The sequence below is a fragment of the Kryptolebias marmoratus genome, linkage group LG15 (assembly GCF_001649575.2).
Source record: "Kryptolebias marmoratus isolate JLee-2015 linkage group LG15, ASM164957v2, whole genome shotgun sequence".
Lineage (NCBI taxonomy): Eukaryota > Metazoa > Chordata > Actinopteri > Cyprinodontiformes > Rivulidae > Kryptolebias > Kryptolebias marmoratus.
The window spans coordinates 11,872,382-11,895,861 of record NC_051444.1 but is presented as its reverse complement, the minus strand read 5'-3'; the positions used below and the strand labels follow the sequence as shown (position 1 = coordinate 11,895,861).

Here is a 23,480-nt window from a genome sequence, read left to right as displayed (position 1 = left end):
CTCAAATGTAAGATTTACTAACTTTCACACACTTCCTTGTAGTGCCAGCCGAATAAACCGAAGAGTCAAGGATGTCCTAAATAACTATTTTCACCAAGCAGTGGAACTGTTGTTTTAATTATACGACTCGTAAAATGGCTGAAAGTTTGGACTTTAATTGCTATTCCATTTAATTTTTTTTTGTCTTTCACGAAACAGTTCTGCGATATAGATGTAAAGACTCTTTTTAAGTCACCTCAGGCTATTCATAAATCACCAATCAAGCCTGCCACATCCTAAAATGATTTCATTTTTTCATAAATGAAGCCGACATTGCTGAACCAGTGGTGCTAAAATGTGTGTCACACATGTCCCTTTCTAGGTCCTGCAGCCGGCAGGTTGCTCAGTTGTCTGTCATCACACCCTTGACCAACGATGCCAGCTTAACCTAACATATATTGACCTTAACAGTGGCCGATTGACTTCTACCCCACAAGTTTCCTTGGTCCTTTCATAAATCATACCAAGATGGCAAAAAGGCATCTCAGGTCCAGCTTGAAAGCGTAATATGAACTGGGCTTTTGATAACCCTTTTTAAAAATAATGGAACTACTTAAAAACATCAATCTAAGAACCTTAAAAATGAAACAAAATAATAGCTTTGCTTCCTAACCTGTTTTTATATTTTCAGACAGAAACAGTTTGATCAGGGTGGGAAATAAAGGAGGAAAAGAAAGAGAAGACTGATGGAACAGAGGAAAAAAACAAAGCCAGGAAATGTAAAGGCTACAACAGATACAAACAGATCTGAGGGCTGAATTCAACAACAGCAGCTGGCTGTCTGAAAGCTAGTTTCTACCAGCAGCTTCAGACAGCATGACTGGCTCCTTCCTGCAGGCAGGGCTGGCCTAAGCCTTTTTGCTCAGGGTGTTCAGACAAATAACCTTTTAGTTCCAGCATCAGAGTCGCTGCTTCCATCCAGCACCAGATAATAAAGACATTCATTCTCTTCTCTTTGTTTGCTCCCTGTTCTCCACATAATGACTCTACCTACAACTTGATGGAAGCCTGTATCCAAAGAAAATCCATCTCTACTCTTTACAACATGTTCGTTTAATTTTAGATCGCACACAAGAGGACTCATTGCAGACAAATCTTTTAATGATCTTACCGATAAAAAAGAACTGATTACTTGGACTGCATTGTACCACTTTATTGGCATCTTTTCACGCTTTATCACAGTAACAGTGGCTCTAGAAAATGCTGAAGAGCCTGTAAGCACTGGAAATCCTGTGTGTGTCATGCAGCGTGCTACACAGAGCGGCATTTTTTATGCTCGATGGAGCCAACACACACAACCTGCACAAAGCACTGAGCTGCAGTAAAAATGACAGCAGATGCAGAAAATAACAGGTGAACAAAAGAAAAAGTAAAATTATATGGTAAGAGAGAAATTCATACCCAATCTCTTTGCTTTTGCTTTTTTTTTTTTTTATTTACATTAATTTTATTTCTATGGTTTTATATACTGGGGCGTAATAAAAATGATCAGTTCTTTACCAGGTTGTAAAATGATTTAGATTTAATTACCCGTGTCATTATTTATTAAACAAAAACAAAGCCAAAATAAAAAAAAACTGAAAATGAAATCCACCCTTGCTGCTTCCACATGATTTAAGAGGGAAAGCAGCAGCCAGGTGCTGTTTTTCAGGCGATGCCTTGTGCTTTTAGAAGAAAAAAAAAAGAAAAAATGGCAGAACATAAAAGAGCAGTGCGCTGCGTGGCAAGGTAATATATATTTGTAGCTTATACACTTGTTTATTTAAAAATAAACCTAAATAATTCAAAGTTACTTCTACTATCTCCTCCAAAACCTTTAACAAATGATCTCATATTTCTCTCATCTTTCCTGATCCTCCTCCTCTCCTCCCTCAGGTTCCTCCCCCCTCCTCCCTCCATCTCCCTTTCCTCTGCTCTTTTTCAGCTCATTGCCCATTACTTCAGAGAGTTATCAGCCGATTCAGCAATACAGCCATGGATGATGAAAGGATGAGGGGGTAAAAAAGGGGGTGTGTGGAGAGTGTGATGAGCAGAGATTGTGATGTGAAATCAAAGATCAAAAGACCTCCAAGCACTGAAATGTCAGCTAACGGGGGAGTCATGCCCACCAGCAGACAGAGAGAGAGGGAGACGGTTTTTATATTTTCACAGCCACAAGTTTAAAATGAATTCTGGAGTTTGTTGTGTTTTAAAACACAATTTTAACTGGGACTGAAATGAGGGAAGACCTGTCCAGGGTGTCCCCCGCCTCTCGCACAGTGACTGCTGGGGATAGGCACCAGCTACCCGCGACCCGGAATGGAGAAGCGGTTAAAGAAAATGGATGGATGGATGGATGAAATGAGGGAAGCTCATTTTCTGATAATACTGCATACCATTCATCTCGCTGTTTCATCTTGTGATGCTGCTTATGTGTTCATTGTTAACTATTCAAATTAGGAAGATTTAAGATCAGCAATGTGGCGCGGGTCGGCCACATACGATTTCTCATTTCCAAGTCTTTGTTCAGCGACCACTCAGCCTCATCTTCCCTCCCGTGTCCTCATTTCTGCCCGGCTCTCACAAACGGCAGAAACAGCCTGTGTCCCCTCACCTGTGAAAATAAGATGTCCTTGACTCACAAGGACAATAGAGCACTGTGAGTGTGTGTGTGTGTGTGTAGAAGGAAACACATTACATGAAATAAACCCAGACTATAACACACACATGTATCTGTCAGGACACTCACACTCTCTCAGACCAGTCAATATAAGTGTGATTGTCATTACGAGACATCATTGTCTTGTGCTAAAATTGGATTACATGCAGCCTGAAGCTGGATGACATTCACAAGACCGATGAGTGCATCTGAACTCTGGGCAACAAGAGATTTCATAAAACTAATGCACTTACACACCTTGCCTGTAGGGCTGACCATTCATCAACCAACCACTGCCATATTTAATCCCAAAGTAAGAACTGGTGGCTCGTTGCATATTGTTTGGAAACGCTCTAATTATTGTGAAAAGTGTTCTTTAGTCAAAAACTAAACACTGAAACCCATGGTGGTGCTTTCAAGTTGTCCACAATCACATAAATAGTCGCTGAGTGTTGGCAGGAGGAGGTCCCACATACAGTACGCTCCTGCTGACACATCTGCATACTTGAAACTGGGGACAAATTAATTTCCTGTGTCGAAAGCAGAAAATGTAATCCACAACAAATACTGACACCAGGCGAGGACAGACACGCTGCTCCGTGAGGCCAATTTCATGTGATTTCATCACTCATGAAAACGCCAAAACTGACCTTTGGAGAAGCTGAGATACGCAAAATCAGGCCGAACTAAATCTCAAATCCCAGCGTGGCAGCAGCTAAAGACGAGATAAATGAGCGACTGAGGAGTGGGTCATGTGCGTACACGTACATGCAGGGCACGTTTGTATTCAGACAAAAAATACAGCCAAGTAATGTGTTTGAGAAAAGGAGCTACATTCAGTTTCTCACACAGAATACATCACAAACTAGTTTTTCTTGACAGCTTTTCCCACTAATGTTTATTAACACACTGCTTGAGAGTTTCTTTTCTCGCTCTAACACGCGATGAATACTCAGGGGGTCACAGATGGAGTCAATTAAAGGAGCTCCTGATTGTAATTATAAAATATTAGATATACAAGCCCAGTGAGACTTCATGTTTGTGTGTTTGTCCTTCCTCTCCCTGTCATCTTTCCCTCCTACCTTTTTACACTCTTTTTATCTCGATCTGGGGGTGTTTCCAGGGAGGGGCTCGTGAAATCCTAAAATCCCTTTTGGTTCCACTGAGAAGCAAAATACAGTTACCGCTCAACTACTATGATGCTTTAATTTAAGAACCACTAAGAATGTAAATATATATTTAGTTATTTTTAATAACATACACTAAAATGGTAAATTAAATGAAATTTAAATAGAGTAATTATAAAAGGACTAACAAAAAATGGCTAATGTTAGAAATTTATTCTAAATGCCATTAATTAAGGTATATCTTGTTTTTTTTCTTTGTTTTTGCAAACTGTCAAAATACTAAGTGTTAAGTTACAACTTACACAATTAAAGAAGCATTCCTTGAAAAAAAGCACTTCAAATTTTAGCTCAATACCTGCATAAATGACTGATTATAACCATTTTTGTGTTATCTAAGCTTGATTAGCTGTGGAACCATCTAGAACTGGTTTGACCACAAAAGTTAAGGAGCTGTAGATGTAAATCAAAAGATTACTTTCTGAGAGTTTTATTCAAACCTGTCAAGTGGTTCATGAGGTATTTCGTTCACAAACAGATAAACAAATAGACAGATGTGCACAAAGGCGATTACATGATTGCCCATCTTTCATGGTGATAGCAACAGCAAACGTTGGCAAACCTAAAAACCGGGTATAACACAAATCTCCCTCAATGTGATGTGCACTTGTGAAGTTAGCTGAGACATAACCTGATATGCAGAGGGGCAGAGCCATTTTCTCAAGTTGATTTATTTGGTGAAAACATCTAAGTTGTGAAATGCAGTAAACAGGCTCTACAGCGAACATTAGACTCACTATCTGGGTTACCTGGAGTCTGTTTCCCAAAGGGTCAGTCAAGCTGTTATGAAAAAGATTTTTAAAAATGTCTCAGGCTGTTTGCCATCGTATTTGTGGTGCCACTGGGCTCCAGTCAGACATATGTTTGCACAGCCAGAATGTAAATTTGTTACATCCCATGAATGCTCCTTTCATCCCTCCAGGTTTTTAAAAGCAAAAGGTGTTGCAATTGTAGCGTGCAAACAGAATGCCTGCTAGAAAAACACAACAAATAACTCTTCAAGAAAAAGGTACAACCCCAATAATTCTTTCTATAGGGTTTAAACACAACGTGTCAATGACATGCTGCAGGTCTGATTAAAAATAATAATTTCTAATTAGGGAGCCGAATATCCTAAAAAAAGTAATATTCATTCTCAAAATATGTTTGCAGTCAAACAGCTACTGTGAGTGTTTATTTACGGAGAGTCCAAGCTGTTATTACCCACCCGGGCTTTATTTGTCCTGTTTGTGAGAGCTAATAAAGGTGTCATGGGAGCAGGAGCTGATAACCCACAGGGCTGAGCCAATATTAGACACTACAGTACAAAGCTCGCTCAGAACAGACCTACTGGTTCTTCCAGCTGAGTGTGGGTATGATTGGAGCCAAAGAGCTGAGCTAACACGCAGAAGGAGATATGCATAATTTTACTGTTTTTAAAACAAAGTTAAAAGACAAACTGAATTCTAAAGAAGATGGGGAGGAGGGTTACAGAATACCAAATTCCTACCAAATTACTGTCTATCTTTTCAATAAAAATAGGTTTAATTCACCAATTTATTACAGGGCCACATACAGATAAACAATTCAAACAGCTATTAATGCTCTCATTCACACCTGGTGTCAAGTAAATAATAAACCTAATGTGCATATTTTTGGACTGCCGGAGGAAACCAGAGCAGCCAGAGAGATGCCTAAACTCCAAACTTCACACAGAAAGGCCCCAGCCTGGATTCAAGCCTGCGTCTTTCTTGCTTCAAGGCAACAGTGCTAAGAAACCGCTGCACCGTGACGCCCTGGTTCAAACGGAGCAACAACAATTAACTGTACTGTCACAAAACCTTTTATCAGGGTCATTAAATGTCAGGTAAGGGGCTAAGAGAAGGACAAAAATCCACTGCTTGAATACAACCAGTGTGTCTCAGCCCAGCACCAGGCCTTCAGCCTGTCATCATATCTGTTTGGCAGGTTAATTTGTGAGCTAAACCTGCTGCAGGAATCTCCCTTTGGTAGCCAACTGGGACATTAAACGCAGCGCACAGACATGTATATGTGGATAATTTATAAGTGTCTATCCCAGTACAGACCCACCTGAACCACTAAAGAATGGTGGTAACTGAAGAAGCTGAAGCGATCGAGAGATGAGCTGTCACACCATGAGGGATGATAAAGGAGACAGGAGAGACAGCGGCTGCTAGAGCTGGAACCAAAAGCAGTTCATTAGGCAAACCCTACCCCCAGCTCTCAGTCTCACAGCACCTACAACACACACAGTGAAAACATGCCTGGATGCTGCAACATAATGGTTTCCAAAATCACATCTCTTAATTAAACACGTCTCAATGTATTCATAATTTGTATTCAACTTTGAACTCTTCAACAGTGTTTGATTTCCCTGAGCAATCACTTCTTTTTACTCTCTCTCTCTGTTCCCTTCATCTCACTCTTATTCTCCATCTCCCAACTTGACATCTCAGTACAATTGTCTTCTCAACCCTTTTCGTTTACCCTTGACGGTTTCCATCTCTTTCAATTTCTTCTTTACCATCTTCTTCCTTTCTGTCTGCTTTCCTATCTCTTACCCACACATCACTCATCGTCTGCCTGCTTTCTTTTTCTTTCCTCCTCCCCTCTTTATTTCCCTCTTTTCACCTCTCCCCAAGCGCCCACACACATACGCATCCAATCTGTCAATTAAGTAAATGTTTTTTTATTCTCCCCTCGCATTACACTTTCTGTGACTACATTCACGATGAACTCAAAGTCATTACACTAAGCTGTATGTGTGTGGCGTGTGTGTAATTTTGCAAAGCCTAAGCTAATTAGGTAGCGCCCATGGAACTGCCTGCTACAATGGTAGATCAGGGAAATGCTGGAGCGATAAGGCTGAACATACCAACACATACACGCACGGATTATGTTAATGACTTCACATGTAGCAAATGAGCAAACACAAGTACAGAGAAGCAGGCTGATGGAGGCAGAAGAAACGTTCTGTTTTTGTGCTTCATATTACCACATGAATTTGTTCCCATTTCATTTTTAATTCTTGTTATATAAAACAAAAACTGTAATTTTCTACTTTACTCCTTCCTTGACCTCTTATTTGCATGCGTCATCTACTCGGATTTAAAAAAAGAAGCGAATTTCTCAATTTTTACCATGAAATGCTTGAAGAGTGGCAACTTTTCCATTTGTTAAGGTATACAAAATTGATGGGGTCGGCATTCCATTTAGCTCCTCGACAAATCGACCAAAAATATAAAGCCTAGCACAATAAATTACTTGTACATCCGAATAAGAAGTTTCACCCTCGCACACAGACATGCATCTGTCCACACACTGCATTACGCCCACACACAAACTATATTACAACAAACCAGATGCACTAAAGAAAAAAAATGACTTAAACCAAAATATGTGAGTTAACACACACACACACACCCAACACACAGCCATTCTAACGCCTGTAATTGAAGCCAAAATAGTTTTCAGCCGGAGTGTGAATTTATTGACTCCAGACTCACATGTAACATCAGGTGGTTTGTGGGTGTGTGTGTGATAAATTGTCCCTATATATATTGGTAATAAACAATACAACATAGTTTTCGACAGAGAGTTACTTTTGCTCCACCGTGGACAGATGAGAATGTGTATTTATGTGTTCATGTTCCCCAGGTGTCCCAGTTACAATCTTTTCCACAGAGAGCCACAAAAGCAGCTACTTCAACCCTTTTACTGGGGTGATTCATTATTCTATCCTTCTTCAACTTGTTCAGATTTTTTTTTAGGTTTTCTCGTTCCTCTTCTCGCTGTTTATGCTGCATCCCATTTCCCTTTGACTTGGATTTGCCATTTTCAGTTCTTCTGTTTCAACCAACTCTCCATGCTTACGTGACCACAAGAAATATTCTCCCTTCTCACATAGGAGGAATAAAGGAAATGAAGTTAATCCGTCCATCCATGTTCTACGCACATTTTGTTCTCTTCAGGGTTATACGGAGCTGGTTTTCAGATTCTGGAGAGAAGGAGGGACATGTGAATGTTTGTTTTATGAGGTTGCATGTTTTATTAAGTAATGTGATGGTCATGTAATAAGTATGTGTAAAAAAAAAAAATTGGGTCCTGGGGCTGTAAGAGCTGATGCAGCATAACAATAAGTTCACACAAACACCTGCCAGTGGCAGCGATGTTTTATTGCAAGGGCCCGTTGGCATGAAGGAGCTTGAATTAAAATGACTAAAATAGAGAAATAAGTTAATAAAATAGGAAGAAAATGGGTAAATTAAAGACATAAATATCATTGAGAAAATAAAAAGCATGCAATATTCTTTAAAATGTCACCCTGCCAGCTTGCTGTACTTTACCTGAAATATGGGAAAGAAGAATCTTTAGAGGTACACAACCTGTAATTTACTGTCAGACACATCAATGCCATCTCACTTACCATGTCCATATGATGTGAGTGTTTGTGCACTTATGTTGTGCCTTTTAACTGCTGTGACAGCTAATGAGCATTTAAAATAAATGTCTGCCCTTTTAAGATGAGCACAGTGGTCACCTGTGACCACTGTAGTCTTCATCTGATTGCATGAACTGGACCCTGATGTACAGTTCAGGCAATCAGACGACTTGGCATAAATACATGTATCATTACTCCCCTAGTACGCATTCAGACACGTTTGTACCCACGTTCTCACTTCAGAGAGAAAAAGCTGCTTAAGGCAAGCATTAAAATGTGCATCAGACAGATCTCATCGGTCACAATATATTACAACACTGCAGTTGGGGAAGACACAAATGATGCCACGGCAGTTTTTTAACATTTCACAGACGCACATCATCTGCTGAAATGACATGGTCATGGTCATCGGTTTGGAATCACTGCTATGCTGCAACAATAAACATGAGGCTAATCTGCTGCTCTATAAATATCTTCCCTGATAGATGTGCATCTAAGCATCTTTGACAACTAAAACTTTTCTTCCCCGTTCTGCATATAGAATAAACATGTACACACTCTCCACTTCATTACTCATTGTTACCCTCGGGTATATTAAGAACAGTAAGGGTAAGATGATAAAGCTTTATTTTCTGTGTCAGAGTGTATGCATGAGCTGTATCTGTTTATGTAACATTATTAGAACTAGAGGGGCACTATTAATATAAAAAAAAATATGTTGTGGCACAATATGGTCCCCCACAAGGGTTATCCCAGAACACACAGAGCCACGAACATACACGTACAGTAATGACCTATTTTGTTAAGCTCACTGATGCAACAGTAAACTCCTCAGTTACAATGTAAAGAAGAAGCACATAAGAAAAAGAAAAAAGAGGGAAGAGAGGCAGGGCTGTGTGCAGAGAAGGACAACAGTAAAAGGAGACAAGAAGATTTGAAATCTATTGTGAGAGATGCTCAAACGAAAAGACGAATAACATTAAGAACTTCTTTACAAAGAAAATTAAGGATGGAGTCCACGTAGTTACAGTGCCTCCTATTGGTAAGCTATAATATACTTTTTTAAAAATCATTTAATCCCTTATTTTTTTATTTACCCAAGCAACATTTCCAGTTGAACACCTAAAAGTGCTTATTAAGTGAGTGAGACAAAAAGTGCAAGTCACAATTTAAACGTTTACCTTGTGATATATGCATAAAAAACCCTCCTACGTCACCTTGTCTGTGTTATTAGTGTATGCTGCAGATATTGTGCAGAATCATTACCAACCACAGAACGGATCTGTCCCTCAAAGCAGACAGTTTCGTTAAAATCCATCCACTGGTTTACAAGATATTTTGCTAACAGACAAGACAAACAAACACACACACTTTATGCACGCTCAGAGGTGAATAAATGATCACCTGCCTTTCGTGGCGGAGACAAGCTGTCCACTAACAGTGGTAAAAACAAACTCACTATAACTGTCCATTGGTGTGTAAGTTTCAGTGAAGGCAGTTTATGTGTTTTAAAAGAACATGGCCGTAATACACAAACTTAAGGGTATGATTAAAGGGAAAATGCACATACTGAGGTTTGGCTAAAGTCAGCAGTAGAGGCCTGAATTAAGTTGAATTTCAGTATTTTTGTGGCTGTGAACATGCCAAAAGTTTGTGTAATCATGCTTTTCACGTGTGCTAAGGCATTCATCTGTCTACACAAGTAGTGTATCTAAAACCAAACGAGGGTTTACATTAATTTAACTGACCTTTGCAATAAGGCTGAGGGCATCCCGGCAGGAAGAGGGCAGGGCTGATGTCACTTCCTGTGTTAGGTTAGAAACTTCCTGTTGCGTATACGCCTCCAACATGGATGCCAGTTGAGACAGACCTTCCTTCTTCTGCTCAGGCATAGAATCCAGGTCTGTGACAAATTAATGAATAAGATACCAAAACATGGCAGGACAAATATTGCCTAAACTAAAAGACTTCTAAAAAAATGCAAAATGATTCATCCTAAAATTGGGCTATTCTGACATACAAGGCCAAGACTAAAAGGACAACAACTACAGGACCAAGACTACAAGTAAAATATGAATTTAGGAAGAAAATAATGATACTATGGTCTAAAATATGTTATAAAAAAGCAAAATCTGTGTACTGCAAGAGTGATTTTCTTAATAATACTTAGAAACCACCTGAAGTGTAGAGAGCTGTGTGTGGGTTTATAGAGACTCCACCATCATCTTGTATTTTCATGTTTTCCTCTTATTCTGTTGTTTTTGGACATTTTTGGGCTGCACCCTTAAAGCATTGAGTTTTTCATTCAGCAGGAAATCAGCTGCCTCTGTATCCTCCCTTCACTTTGCCTTTTGTAAAAGAACTTTTATTAAAACTCTGCGGCCCTGAGCTGCACACACAAACAAATTTAACCTGACAGAAAACATTTTCCCCTCATAAACTTCCATTATTTGCTGGAATTAAATGTAGTTTCTCAACACAGAACTTCTCTGCTGTAAAATATTCTGTACAGAAAATGGCACAACAAAGAGAACAGTGGTAAAGGTGGAATACTGAAAACAAAAAAGAAGTCTGGTTGATTCTGAAGTATTTAAAGAAATGATTTGTTGATTTACAAAAAAATATCTACAGCTAATAAGTAAAAAGATCATTTGTCATTGCAGTAGCATTAAACTGTGGAAACGTAGGAGAGACTTACGTGATTCATGCTCATCTAAAGTGTAGAGCTCGCCAATACTGCTTTTAGGAGGACTTAGCTAAAGAGAAAAAACAGGGAAAATGGGAGAACAGCATGTCATTCTGGTTTAACACATATATTTTTTGCTACTAGACAAAGCACTTGAACATCTCAAGCAAGAAACAGCAGTTTTGTACTGTAGCGTCACAATAATATTCTTAAGATTAATACGGTTTTCAGAAGTGAAACTAATTCAAATTACTAACAAAATAAGAATTTTAGATTTTCTAACGACCCCCTGAAGATGACTAACAGAAGGAAAAATATGATTAGTCGTTCCTATCATAGCCTTCTTTGTGCGCGCTGTTTGAGTGAGATTAACGATGAGACATTCCAGAAACATACCAGGGCAAAAATGGCTCTCGCAGCCAGACGCACTGAGTCAGTAGGAAGTCTGGGCAGGAGGCGACACAGACATTTACACTCCCTCTTATGGACAGACCATGCTTGCTTCTGCAGGAGAGGAACCTTTAAAAATACTCACAAATGTAGGCGAATGATTTTTGTTTGCCGCACACACGAACGTACCTGACAGGTTGTGTCGCAGTAGCGAGCCATTTTGCATTGGGAACACCTCAACAAGGTTTCACGTCTGGACAAAAATGGGTGAGAAAAAAAAGGGACACGTTTGAATTACATGCCTTAAAAACTGCACCTCCATAAAAATAAAGAAAATATATTTTAAGATCTGTCTCTAGGGTAGAGTTGGACAAATATTAAAGACAATGACTAAGCTGGAATGAGACCAACATTTTTCCCTGTAGCCCTAGCTCAGACTTTAAATATAAATATTAATATTGATAACAATATAACTGCTCCACTAACGTGTTAGTTTTGGACATAAGCAGGTTGCAGATCACCAAGCTCAGCCTCATTACCACCCAAACAAGAATCTCCCCAAGTTTTTGACCTTTACCAATTATAACCATGGCTTTTTCTTTTTCATGTTACACTAAGCCAGTGGTGTCCAATCCTGGTCCTGGAGGGGCCACTTTCCTGCAGGTTTTAGATGTTTCTCTGCTTTGACACACCTGATTTGAATGACTGAGTGATTAACAGGCTGCTGCAGAACTTGAAGACCCGTTGAAATGCAGAGAAACAACTAAAATATTCAGGATAGTGGCCGCTCCAGGACCAGGAATGGACACCATTGCACTAAGCTGCATTCATGCAATAACTAATTTTACAACCTACCCCATCTTCGGTCTCTTAGATGTGTCTGACCTGTGGTGTGCAACAGCTGTGTGTCCACTTGCAGTGTTTGTGTGGATTTTTGTGCGACTGTATACTCTCAGCCTTGAAGGTCTGCTGTGTTTCTCCTAGTCTGACTGCTGTCTTTTCCATTTTGGCTTCAGCCTGATAACAAGTAAGAGCAGAGTCTGTCTGCTCCTCGCAGCCAATTACATCCACAGGAGTGTGCACCACCAGAGCACACACACACACACACACACACACAACAGATATGAGTCATGGGAACCCATTCAGAGTGTGTATGTGTGTTCTGAATAGGTTAATATGAGCCAAGCAAATAATCTACAGTTTTAATGCTTTCGATATCTAAATATACAGGAATAGATAATTACTGACTGACTGGGTCTCAGGCCTAAGATTTACTGTTTTGGTTATTCTTCTCTTCTCCCATTGTGTTACTCTAAAATGTTTAAACTAATGTTCCTAATGGAGCAGAAAGCCACATCTTTCCCCACACAACTCCCAATAGCTGCTGCTTTATATCTACTGTACAGTGATTTCCAGCAACTATTCACTGAAAAAAATGACTATATCAACATAAATCTCAAACTACCAGAGCTGTATTTACCAGACTTTGCATATTACATTTTGTTTTTTCAATGCAGTTTAAAATATTTTAGAGAGAACAACTAATACAGACAAAACGCCCAAAAACATTCAGTGACCAGTACAACCACCTTTCATGCATTTTTTACAACTTTCAAGAGAAGTAATTATTTGCCAGAGCAGCAAACACGTTCCTGGTGCACTTCAGACAGGTGTGTTGTCTTGTCTTATCGTAAAGCTCTTTTGAGAAGGGCGCACATGTTTTCTACATAGTGTTAATCAGGTGAGGAAGGAGGTCATCTTTCACGTCTTTCATGGCTAGCCGACTCGTGGAGAACAACAATATGCATGTGACGGAGCATCATTCTGAAAAAAAGATCCTAATCCTTTCGATAGTGTCAGACTTCCTCCTGTCGCACAGCTTGAGTAAAAAGAAATAGGTGTCAGATTTAACTTTGAGCCCATCCTCATCTCAGCTCATCTTGAATGATAGAAGCTCATTCCAGTGTCCCTCCTCCTCCTCCTCCCTGCAGAGAAGAGGAGGAGGAGGGACACTCCAATAATGATCCAGTAATGTCCCATCCATCTGCCTCAGAGTCATTGCCATTTCCTCACCATAAGCCCTTTAAAAGGTTTGTCAAGTGTGTCTCAATGCTTCATTTTAAAGAACTGAGACAGGCCTGAAGTTGTAAGCTCTGTAATTTTGTTTTATTGATTCCTTTTGTTATACCTTCATTTTCTTTTGTGAAAAGTGGACAGGCCTAAAGTTGGAAGATCAGACAGATGATCAGTAAGGTGATTTGATTGTCTGGTGTCTCTACGGCTGCTTAAATAAACTTAACTCAACTTTCTGCATAGGCTGGGCTAACAAAGCAAAGTAACAAACCCAAAAAATTATCTGGCAATGTAAATCATTTCCTGCAAACGTAATGACAAGTACTGTTGATACCTGAAATGCACATCTGTGAATCCTGCCCAGTAGGGTTATGGTTCTCCATATTTTCCATTTTTCTTGTACAGCCAGATTTAACTTCGAAGCAGAGCTTTTAGGGGAGATATTCAAAGCAACACTGCTGCAACTTATAGATGGACTGGATAGGAATGAAAGGGAAAAATCATTTTTTTGTGATTTCTACATCATCATCAGTGACTTAATGTTTATAGAAGAGGGGAAAACCTAAAATTGGTAATTAAATCTGACATGGTATGAGCTTACATACACAAATTGAGGTAATGAAGAACATGTTACGATGGATGCCCTCAGCCTATTGAGCAAAGCGTTGCACATTTGATTACATTGGGCACCCTTAGAAATTCTGTAGATGGCGTTACTTGGAGCTGGAAGCCAAATGCAGGGATTTAACATAAACATTCGCACACGGTGTGGTTCTGACCGAAGGCTGTTGCCTGTCAACATTAGCAACAGAAGTTAAGAGCGTCCTCTATCAGTTAGAGACCAGACGGGAGTGTTGTATTTGGCTCGAGGCCCCTGCAGTCGTGTACAAGTTTCCAAAACACTCTTTTCTCCTGTTCTTTCCTGCTCTCTATTCTGTATTTAGCCTCTTTCCTCACCATCCGGCTCTTATTTCTCTCCTACTCCTGGAATGCCACCGGGGCTCATTTGCGATGACCTTTTCAGCTTGGAAGTCGGCTGCGAATTTATTGTGTCGCTCTTGGATGAGAGTTCACGAAAATGCAGTAATTCTTGTCATGTCGAGATCTAAAAGAAACAGGAAAGTCGCCCACAGTTTAAGGAATAAATCTGCAGCTTGAGACAGAGGAGTAACAACAGATCAGAGCAGGTCAGAGCTTGATTGGTTCATGTTTCATGCATTTCCTACATTAGGAGTTTGATCAGAAGCTGCCAGCAACAGGAAGCCAATCCATCTTTTATGAACCAGACAGGAAGTGTGATAATTCCAACTTTATTTTTATTACAGAGCTAAATTTCTTCCACTCAGTCTTGTTGGGAACATTGCCCCTCAGGAGGTAATTACACCCTGCAGAGCCTCACTGTACGTTAATGTGCAGCATGTGTTGTTTTGATTTTGCTCAATATCTGATAGAGTTGGGCAGGATCTGTTCAAAATAAAACAACCACTATAGGATTTACGATTTTACTCACAGGACTTAAAATCATATTTATTGCTCCACCAGTCTAGTGCTGCCTATGCACTGACGGAGTTGCATTAAAGCACAGCAGCTGTTGTTATGGATTTTGATTCAGTGCTGATACAAAGTACTGACTCGGAGACACGGACACAAGTTAAGACTTCAGTCCCACATTTCAGGTATTCCAGCAGGACACAATGGATCAGATCTGGAGAATAATATTTCCTCCCTTTAAATTGATTCATGAGATAAACACACTTTTGGCTTTTCGTGAGCTGTGTAAAAATGAAACAATAATCCGTTTTATCATAGCTGGTTTGAAAAGGAACATATCAACATTGAGTGCCTGCATGACATCTCAAAGGAGAATCACAGCCTCAGTAACAAAGGTGGCAACAAAATCTTTAGTGTTTACTGCTTGTTATTTCAGATAATCTAGTCCAGGAACAAACACCCACTCAACAGTTCTCTACTTTTTACATTATTTCATGATTTAAATGTGCAGATATGACCCAACACTGTCCTCGGGGCAGCACACAGGCGGATTTCTGCAACATACTCGGTTTTATGAACTGCGCCACGTTATGTCCACCGACTTAACTCGGTCCAAATATAGATGTCGACAGAAACGAAAGAGCAAAAAGCAACTAAGTAAACAGAAAACAAACAGCTGAAAAAGCTAACTTTCCAAGTCTCCCTCGTTTCATTAGTATTCTGTAACAGAGCCCTGCTATTTGTTGAATCAAACTTGTTTACTGTCATGCTGAGCTCATGATTGTTTCTATGAAGTCCACCTGTTTCATCTTCAGCCAAGTTTCCCTTTTCTCTCTGTCAGCCCCCTTCTCCCCTTCATCAGTTTTTCTGCTCTTCTTCATCATGTCTCTGTCAGATGTTGCGTCTCTTCTGGATGGCGGGTCCAAGCTTGGACCGAAGGCACAGTAGGAAAACTCATGAATAACATTAGAAGGGCTTCATTAGTAGCATGCAGAATACTGAATTAATGGTTTCTCTGTCTTTCTCACAATGTCATTTTTTCACACTATTTCCCTTCATTTCTCCACAGTACTCTCTTTCGGTCATTTATTTCCTCATTACCTTTCAAGTCTTCTCTCATTCTTTAAAAATAATAACTGCTTTAACTTTATAAATTATTGTTTTCCATGTGGCCAATTTCAAATGAAGACCATTTTAAATTGCCAAGCACCCAAAATCATTGCTATTAGTGAAATGTAAAGTTTTATAGCTACACATTAGAGCATAAAGTCACTTTTTGGGCTTCGCCATTTGCTTAAGTGCAAGCAAACAAACAAATGTGACTCATGGAGACTCATTTTGATGTAGAATATAGAAAAATCGAGCTTGTGTTACTCGAGAGCAATGCTGCAGGCTACTTTGTGAGTTTTAGCCTCCTGAATTCCTTGAAGATTAAAGCCCAAAGCAGGAAAAAAGTAGAATTAGAAAAAAAGTAAGTGCACAAGTTAAAGGAACAGAAAACCAAAAAGGGACAAAAATAATTAGGACACAGAAACATTCATCAGAAGTGGTTAAAAGATGCTTGTTACCTGATTAATATGCAGGAGAATAGATCTGTGTGTACACGTGTTTATATATGTGGTCAGATTTGTAAAGCCTCGGCTCTGAGACACCTAATTAGGCCTACCTCAGCATATCAATCTTGGTGTGTGTAGCATGGTAATTAATGCCCCATGAGTATAGGATGCTGCACTGAGTCCATTTGATTTTCTTCTGTCTTCTTGCACGTGTGTGTTGGTGTATGTAAATTCTTTCCTTTTTTTTTTTTTCCTTTCTCCTGAGCTGTCCAGTCGTGCCTGAGCGAACTCTCTCATTTCCCCACTGAGTGCACAACACAGCAGGATACATCTCACTCCTAAATGGCTCCTTGCGTAACTGAACAGTACAGATGCTGAAAATAAAACGCATTACCATAAATCTACAGCTCCACTTTTGAACAAAAGTACCACATCTCTGGCAGCAAGGTGGTCCGTTTAAGCCAGTTGTCATTTCGGTTGCCTGAAGCACTTGTAAAACATGTCCATCCAAAAATTTGGTCGACAAGCTTTTTTTTCCCCCAAATAGCAAATCTAATACTAGAGCAACTTCTCTGCATTGCCAGAACTGTGACTGCAGAGGTTTACAAAGCGAATGTGAGAAAATGTGAGGAGTAGAAATAACTCGAAAGCAGCCCCTGAAGGGACACTACTGCCCCCTACTGATGCACCTTTACTATGACGGCACAGGGTGAGCTCTGCTCAATTATTTAAACTGCAGGGATCCACAGCATGGCTACACTTACATATCAAAACATGATTCATTGTAAACAACAGACTGAGAGGTACAGCACTGCTGCTAGTGTGTGTCTGTGTGTGTGAGAAGGACACCAGCTGCATCTCAGATCTCTTGTTGAGTTCTTAATAGTTGTTTAAGGGATGATTCATTGACGCCTGAGGGGAATCATATGGCACAGGTCTCCTTATTGTTTTACCATCTTACCGACAGGACAACACGCTCGCATACAAGCACAATATCTCATATAGGGCACATTTTTCACTGAGAAGTCATCTTTGATGCTCTGGTTTAAGTTCATGAAAATGGACAGCAGCAGTGTACGCTTAACTTCTCATGGGAAACAAGAAGAAATATGAATAATTCTTTCCAAACTATGGGGTACAAACCAATTTGCCATGAAATGAAATGCTTTCTTGAACTTTGAACTGGCAGGTTGTGCCTTGCTCAGGTCTGTTTAAGTAACCAGAGGGTGGGAGGCTTCTGTGTCACTGACAGACGTGCGTCACACAAACATGACGATTATCAAATGTCACAAACTTAAATTAGCTTCATCAAACTGAAAACTATATATTCATAGGTTTTCAAATCATACAGCTCTTCAACAAGCTCAATAATTACAGCACCAAAGCTGCAGAGTACAAACATTAGTTTTACTTAGCCTTCCTTTCAGTGTTATAAATTGTTCTTTGCACAGCTCACACTAACTTCTGTTTTCATATGAAAGAGAAACTATGTTTAAATAAAGAACTGCAAGTAAGATATTTAATTTAGTTATAAAATATGCTTTAAACGGAAAATACATAAACTATCATTCCTTGAAGGAATGCAGATCCCTCGCCGGCTTCAATGATAAAGTTTTAGACAAAGACTTTGAGTGATCTGTTGGCGCCCAGAGTATGTGCTGTGAATGACTCTCAGCTACTACCACACCAAGTTGTAGCTCAATAACTGAAAAATCAGCTGAATTATAGCACTGTTTGTGTTTGCTAGGGTTAATAAGATGTGGTGGCCCTCTTTAATCGGGATGACTCCAAAAGTTAATCAGCTGTAGACGTACATCTGATGTTTACTTTCTGAGAGTTTCATTAAAAAAAACCATTCAGTGGCTCATGACATATTTTCCTAACAGACAAATACAGACAATTACATTTACATGGTCGCCCGGCTTTTATGATGGCAAGAGATACGAACAAAATAATCTAATAAAGTTGAGCTAAAGACTTAAAGATCGTAGGAAAAAGCAGGTTTTTTTTTATGTGGGACATGAGACTTATTGTATTTAATGGCAGCTTTTCCTCCCATTTTACTGGAGGTGAACAAAATAATTTCACAAGCTATTCTAAAACACTGAGAGGAAAGAGTAAAGAGACTAAACCAGGAGAAGCATGAGCAGATGCAGTTTGATCTCAGCTAAATGCCTGGCAGCTGAATTTCCAACCACCAGAAAGAAGCCCAATGAAAGAAGCACGGCTCAGCCAGTTCTGTGATATAGTGACTGAAATGCAAAACAAGAATTCACAAAAGATCTCGAGCTCCGAAAACGCAGGCACTGCACGGCTCCAAAAAGAGCCGAGTGGATGTCAAAGAACATCAGAGGGGCACGCACAAGATTTAATGATCACAACGTAACTGAAGGCAGAAACCTCCGACTGCCCATTGACAACGGCAGCTCAAACCTTTTTCAACAGATCAAATGAAAGAATATAATCATGTGTTACTCATTTAATCTCAAACGTCCACATTGGGCTTAAATTATGGTTGTTTGCTTGGCTTTTTGTTGCCCCAAGTTTAAGAGAGACAAGTAACAGATGCACCGTCTGTGATTAGCAGAATAATACGAGTCCTCGGAGAGCCTTTGTGATTCATCCAAATTTCTGAAGGGGGAAAGCACACAAACACTGAAGGATCCACAATCGCTGGGAGAAAAACACACAAGACTTTCATTAAGTCTGTTACACAAAGCCGAACCATGGCAGACAGTTTATATGTTCATGCTCCTGAGGACCATGATTTAATTCCTGAGAAGGCGTTTGGTCCTCGCAGCTCAAGTGAAAGACGGCGCGCACAGATGAGCTTTCTAAATGATTACAAATACACACAAGTGGAGGTGTGCGCCCCGTGCAAAGCAAATAACTTGGTTTGCAAATGATACAGCTGTGTGTGCTTTGAGGCACCTGGGCATTGAGCAGCAGGAGATGAAGAAAACAGGGTTGGGGGAGGAAGACAGGCGGGAGATTATATATATATTTATATAACTTCCTGTGTATAAGCAATAAGAGGTGGTGGATGGGATGGGGTGAGGAGGAACAAAGACATGATGGGAGAAGGGAGTAGAAGGGATGAAAAGATGGGAAGCAAAAGAAGGGAAGCAGATGCTGGAGAAAGCAGATGGGAGAATAAACTGAGAAGGGTGTGCTGGTGAAAGGATGAGCAGGAGGACTGCTGACTTCTGATCCTTTTCCCCTCCTCTCAGCTGCTGCTCTCGGTTTGTCGAACTGCATCTAAAGCAGTAATCTGTATGCTTCACATACAACTGCATTCACACACTCTTATCAGTTTCTGTTGGCGAGGGTGGGTCCCAGTAACAGCAGGATAGAGGACGTTTGAAAAAGAGTCGGTGTCGGGGGAGTGTGTGTGTGTGTGTGACATTTTCACATGAACTGAAGCCCATAAATCTTTTCGCATTATGCATAAAAAAGGAGAATGCATATATGTGTATCAGACAGGCCAGAAATTGAAAATACTTTTTTTTTCCCCTGCCAGCTTGGTGAAACAAATTGAAAAAATATCTGAATGTCCCCATGTGTGACTGAGCAGGTAATTGTCTGAAGAATGCATCCTAAGTGAGTGTGTGTGCGCTCATGAGATCTGCGTACTGTTTTGTTTGTATTTAGTGTCACAAATATCCCCATATAGTTCTGATATTAAAAACAATTCCAGATGTGCAGGGCCCATTTGTTTCCCTCCAAACAGATAAATAAATTGCAAGACAGTCTTCTGTTCATTATTTAAAATATCCGATTATGGCTTTTATTATAAAAAGTCTGAAAAGTTAAGAGTGGTGTTACTTCTCATATTTTAGATTTTTACTTCAGTCTGCCATCGGTGCTGCTCATACTCCACGCTGGTATGTCATTACCACACAAACGTGCAAACCTCTGTAAAATGATTTTATCGTTTCAACACTGACTGTGCAAACGTGCTAATATTCTAATAGACTAATAAAATGATAAGTGATGCTAAACTAGAGCAAGCTGGTTCTGGTTTAAATCAATATTTATTCAAAGTAACATGTTGGAAATAATGGTTTTTACATAATGTTGTCCTCCTTTGCAACTACTAAAATCTTTGATTTTAAAAAAATTGAGTGTCACGGTTTTCAGATAAGATTTGCTTGCTGTGAACTTTTTGTTGTCGTTTGTTCAGCCTCAAGCATTAACACACACACGCTGAAATCAGAGCAAAACACTCAAGTCAGCCGCCCGTCAATACGTCAGTCTCTTTTCTTTGAAATAAGACCCCATGGAAGCTGGTTTATTTAACTTTCAATCAAAGGTTTCTCCCTATAAATAAGACAAAAGGTTTTAGATGTGTTGCTTTTATCTGCAGGGTGTGTGTGTGTGTGTGTGTGTGTGTGTGTGAGTGTGTGTGTTTATTTGAGGTCCAAAGAGACCCTGAGTGAGAGATTGGTGTCAAATAATAAGACTTCATCTGATGGAAACAGTGTTGCCCCTAGATGCATATAATCACACACACATACTGACAACAAAAAATAAATAAGTAAATAAGAAATTGCGCTCTTCCTCAGTCTGTGTGTGTGCTGATGTTTGATGTGTTATCGGTGGAAGAGAAATTGTGTCGTTTCTCTTCTACTTCAATCTTTTTTTTTCTGAAACTTTTCTTCAGTTTCACAGTCAAAAAGGCAAATCCGTAACAGTCGGTGCGACCGCACTGCTTCCTCACCTTCTCGTTTACTGAACAAAGTCAATGAGTGACCTTCAGAGAAACTGATATGACAGCGTGCTTGTATAATTACTCGCAGAGCGAGAAAGACAAAAACGACTGGAATGTGAAATCATCGACTCCTCAGTGGTACGATACAGCATGAATGATATATAGAAAGTTAACGTATGGAGCTGAGATATTAAGAGGCATCCAACAGAAACAAACTACCTCTGATTTAGGTCAGAAGTACTTCAGGAACATGAGCTGGAAAATAGAAACCACTGAATCACTGGGTGCACTTTGTTTTATTAATCTGCGAGTATTGTGGGATGTACTTGAAGCCTGCTTCACTTTGCTTTGTGCCACTTTAGATAAAGAAATTTAATCTAAAGTACAAAAAATAAATTGCTGTTTGTTTGCCTGTTGACCCCTGGCAATTTGATCTTGTTGAAGTGTGTGTGTGTGAGAGTACTCCCTCAGCGTTTATCACTCATTACTTACATGCAGCCTTCAAGGCCTGTAATTACCTTCAGCTTTGAAGGCCCCACCACCTGCTCATTTCCTGCACACATCTGCATTCGCGAACACAGTCACGTCGTTTCTGTTCTCGCAGTGAGACAGTCACACAAATAATTGCATGCTCTCACACGTATTCTTCAACACTCTGTCATGCTGTGCAGCTAATTGTGTTTTAGTGAAAACAGGAAGACTACACATGACATCTTTAAGATGCAACTCGGCGTGCGCGTGGTGCGAGCTGGTTTTCAACAGCTGGCTCTGTGACATACACGCGTCGTGCCCATCATTCTCTGAGGAATCAATAAAGTATTCTTGGACACTCGGGTTGAGTGTCAGCTTCAGAAAAAAAGCAGATGTAGCCGTAACATTTATTCAATATCTCAAATATATGATTCTGGTTTTTGTCCTGTGGCCTCTGTCTTCACCCCCACCACACACACACACACACACAGACTGCTGTTTGCCCCAAGCATGGAAAAATAATGGGATTCGGTGAAGCTGTAAGCTCTAATTTTTTTATTGATTCCTCTTGTTATACCTTCATTTTCTTGTGTGGAAAGGCGGACAATATTTTAAATGCTGAGCACACTTCAGGCTGCAATGTTAGAGTTTGCAGTTGGTAGTCCTAAAACTACGAGTATCTTAGTCTGTGAGTGCTTTCTTGTGGTAATGACAGCTAACTGGCTGACATATGAGCATATATTCATATATTCAGCATACACGTCTCAGTAATTAAGACTTCATTCACTTTGTTCTTGTTAAACTTGAAATCAGTGCAGTTATGTCCTTGTCAGCTTCATTAAATTCATATATATCCATACAGAATGATAAAGTAGGTTTGCCTGAAGTGGAAAAGGCAGTGGTGTTGCAATTATGCATCCAGATAAAACAAAAATCACCACATCAATGCAGCTGAAAGATACACTCACTGTAAATCTCACATACAGTACAATCACCTCTGATACACAGTTTGGATATAGAGCTTTATCTCACAAGTGTAAATTACCTGACTCAAATATTTTAGATCCACAAAAATCTAAAAAAACAAACAAACAAAAAGATGTCTCCCTCCCTGCATGTGAGATAAAATGTATGAAATGTTTATTGACTAAACTGGCTTTATAAACAACAATACCAAAGCTGTAAATACAAACTGGGAGCATGTCACACTTTACGAGCTATAATCATATTGAAGTAAAATATTCTGCTCTGTTTTTTTGTAACTTTGATAGTTTGTCAGCTCTTCAGCGACTGTTTGAGGTCTTACTTCTTCCACTAAAGAACCGTGCTGCCATCTGCTGGACGGTAAGAGAATTACACTTCACGTAGCTGCATACAGTCCTGTATCAAACCACAGGCGTACACAAAATTGGTCAACTTTAACCACAAGCTGTATACAGCACGAGTACACAGCTTACCAGTTAAATTACTACAACTACTATAGCCTCGGAGGGCAGGACCCCAGTCAGCATCGCATGTCTTACCGTGTGAAGCAGTGATGGCAGACTTCTCTCGCCTGCATGTTGGACACACAGGAGGCCAGCGGCTCGGCGGAAACAACCAGCCGCCCCCTGCTGATCCCGGACGTGGCACGCAGTCCGTTACCTTTCCCGGGACTGACAAAACGCTCCAGCATCGGTGCCATCGCTGCCCTCTCCTCCTCCACATGAGCCGAGCAATGTTTACATCCGCATTAGGCGCTGCGTCGTGACGTCACAATCACGTTAAACGCTACGGAAGGTAAAACGTTGTACGCGCAGC

General features: G+C 40.0%; 1 protein-coding gene across 1 annotated transcript in view; it reads right to left on the bottom strand.

Annotated features, from left to right (window-relative positions):
• Nucleotides 1–23,435, bottom strand: part of smyd3 (SET and MYND domain containing 3) — a 49,016-nt gene extending 25,581 nt beyond the window's left edge. The window contains exons 1-5 of the mRNA XM_017418649.3: nucleotides 23,204–23,435; nucleotides 11,568–11,631; nucleotides 11,385–11,492; nucleotides 11,001–11,058; nucleotides 10,051–10,205 (exon numbers count right to left, since the gene is read on the bottom strand). Coding sequence (XP_017274138.1) covers nucleotides 10,051–10,205; nucleotides 11,001–11,058; nucleotides 11,385–11,492; nucleotides 11,568–11,631; nucleotides 23,204–23,364 — 546 coding nt within the window. The 5' untranslated portion in view covers nucleotides 23,365–23,435. The remainder of the gene's footprint in view (nucleotides 1–10,050; nucleotides 10,206–11,000; nucleotides 11,059–11,384; nucleotides 11,493–11,567; nucleotides 11,632–23,203) is intronic.
• Nucleotides 23,436–23,480: the final 45 nt, after the last annotated feature.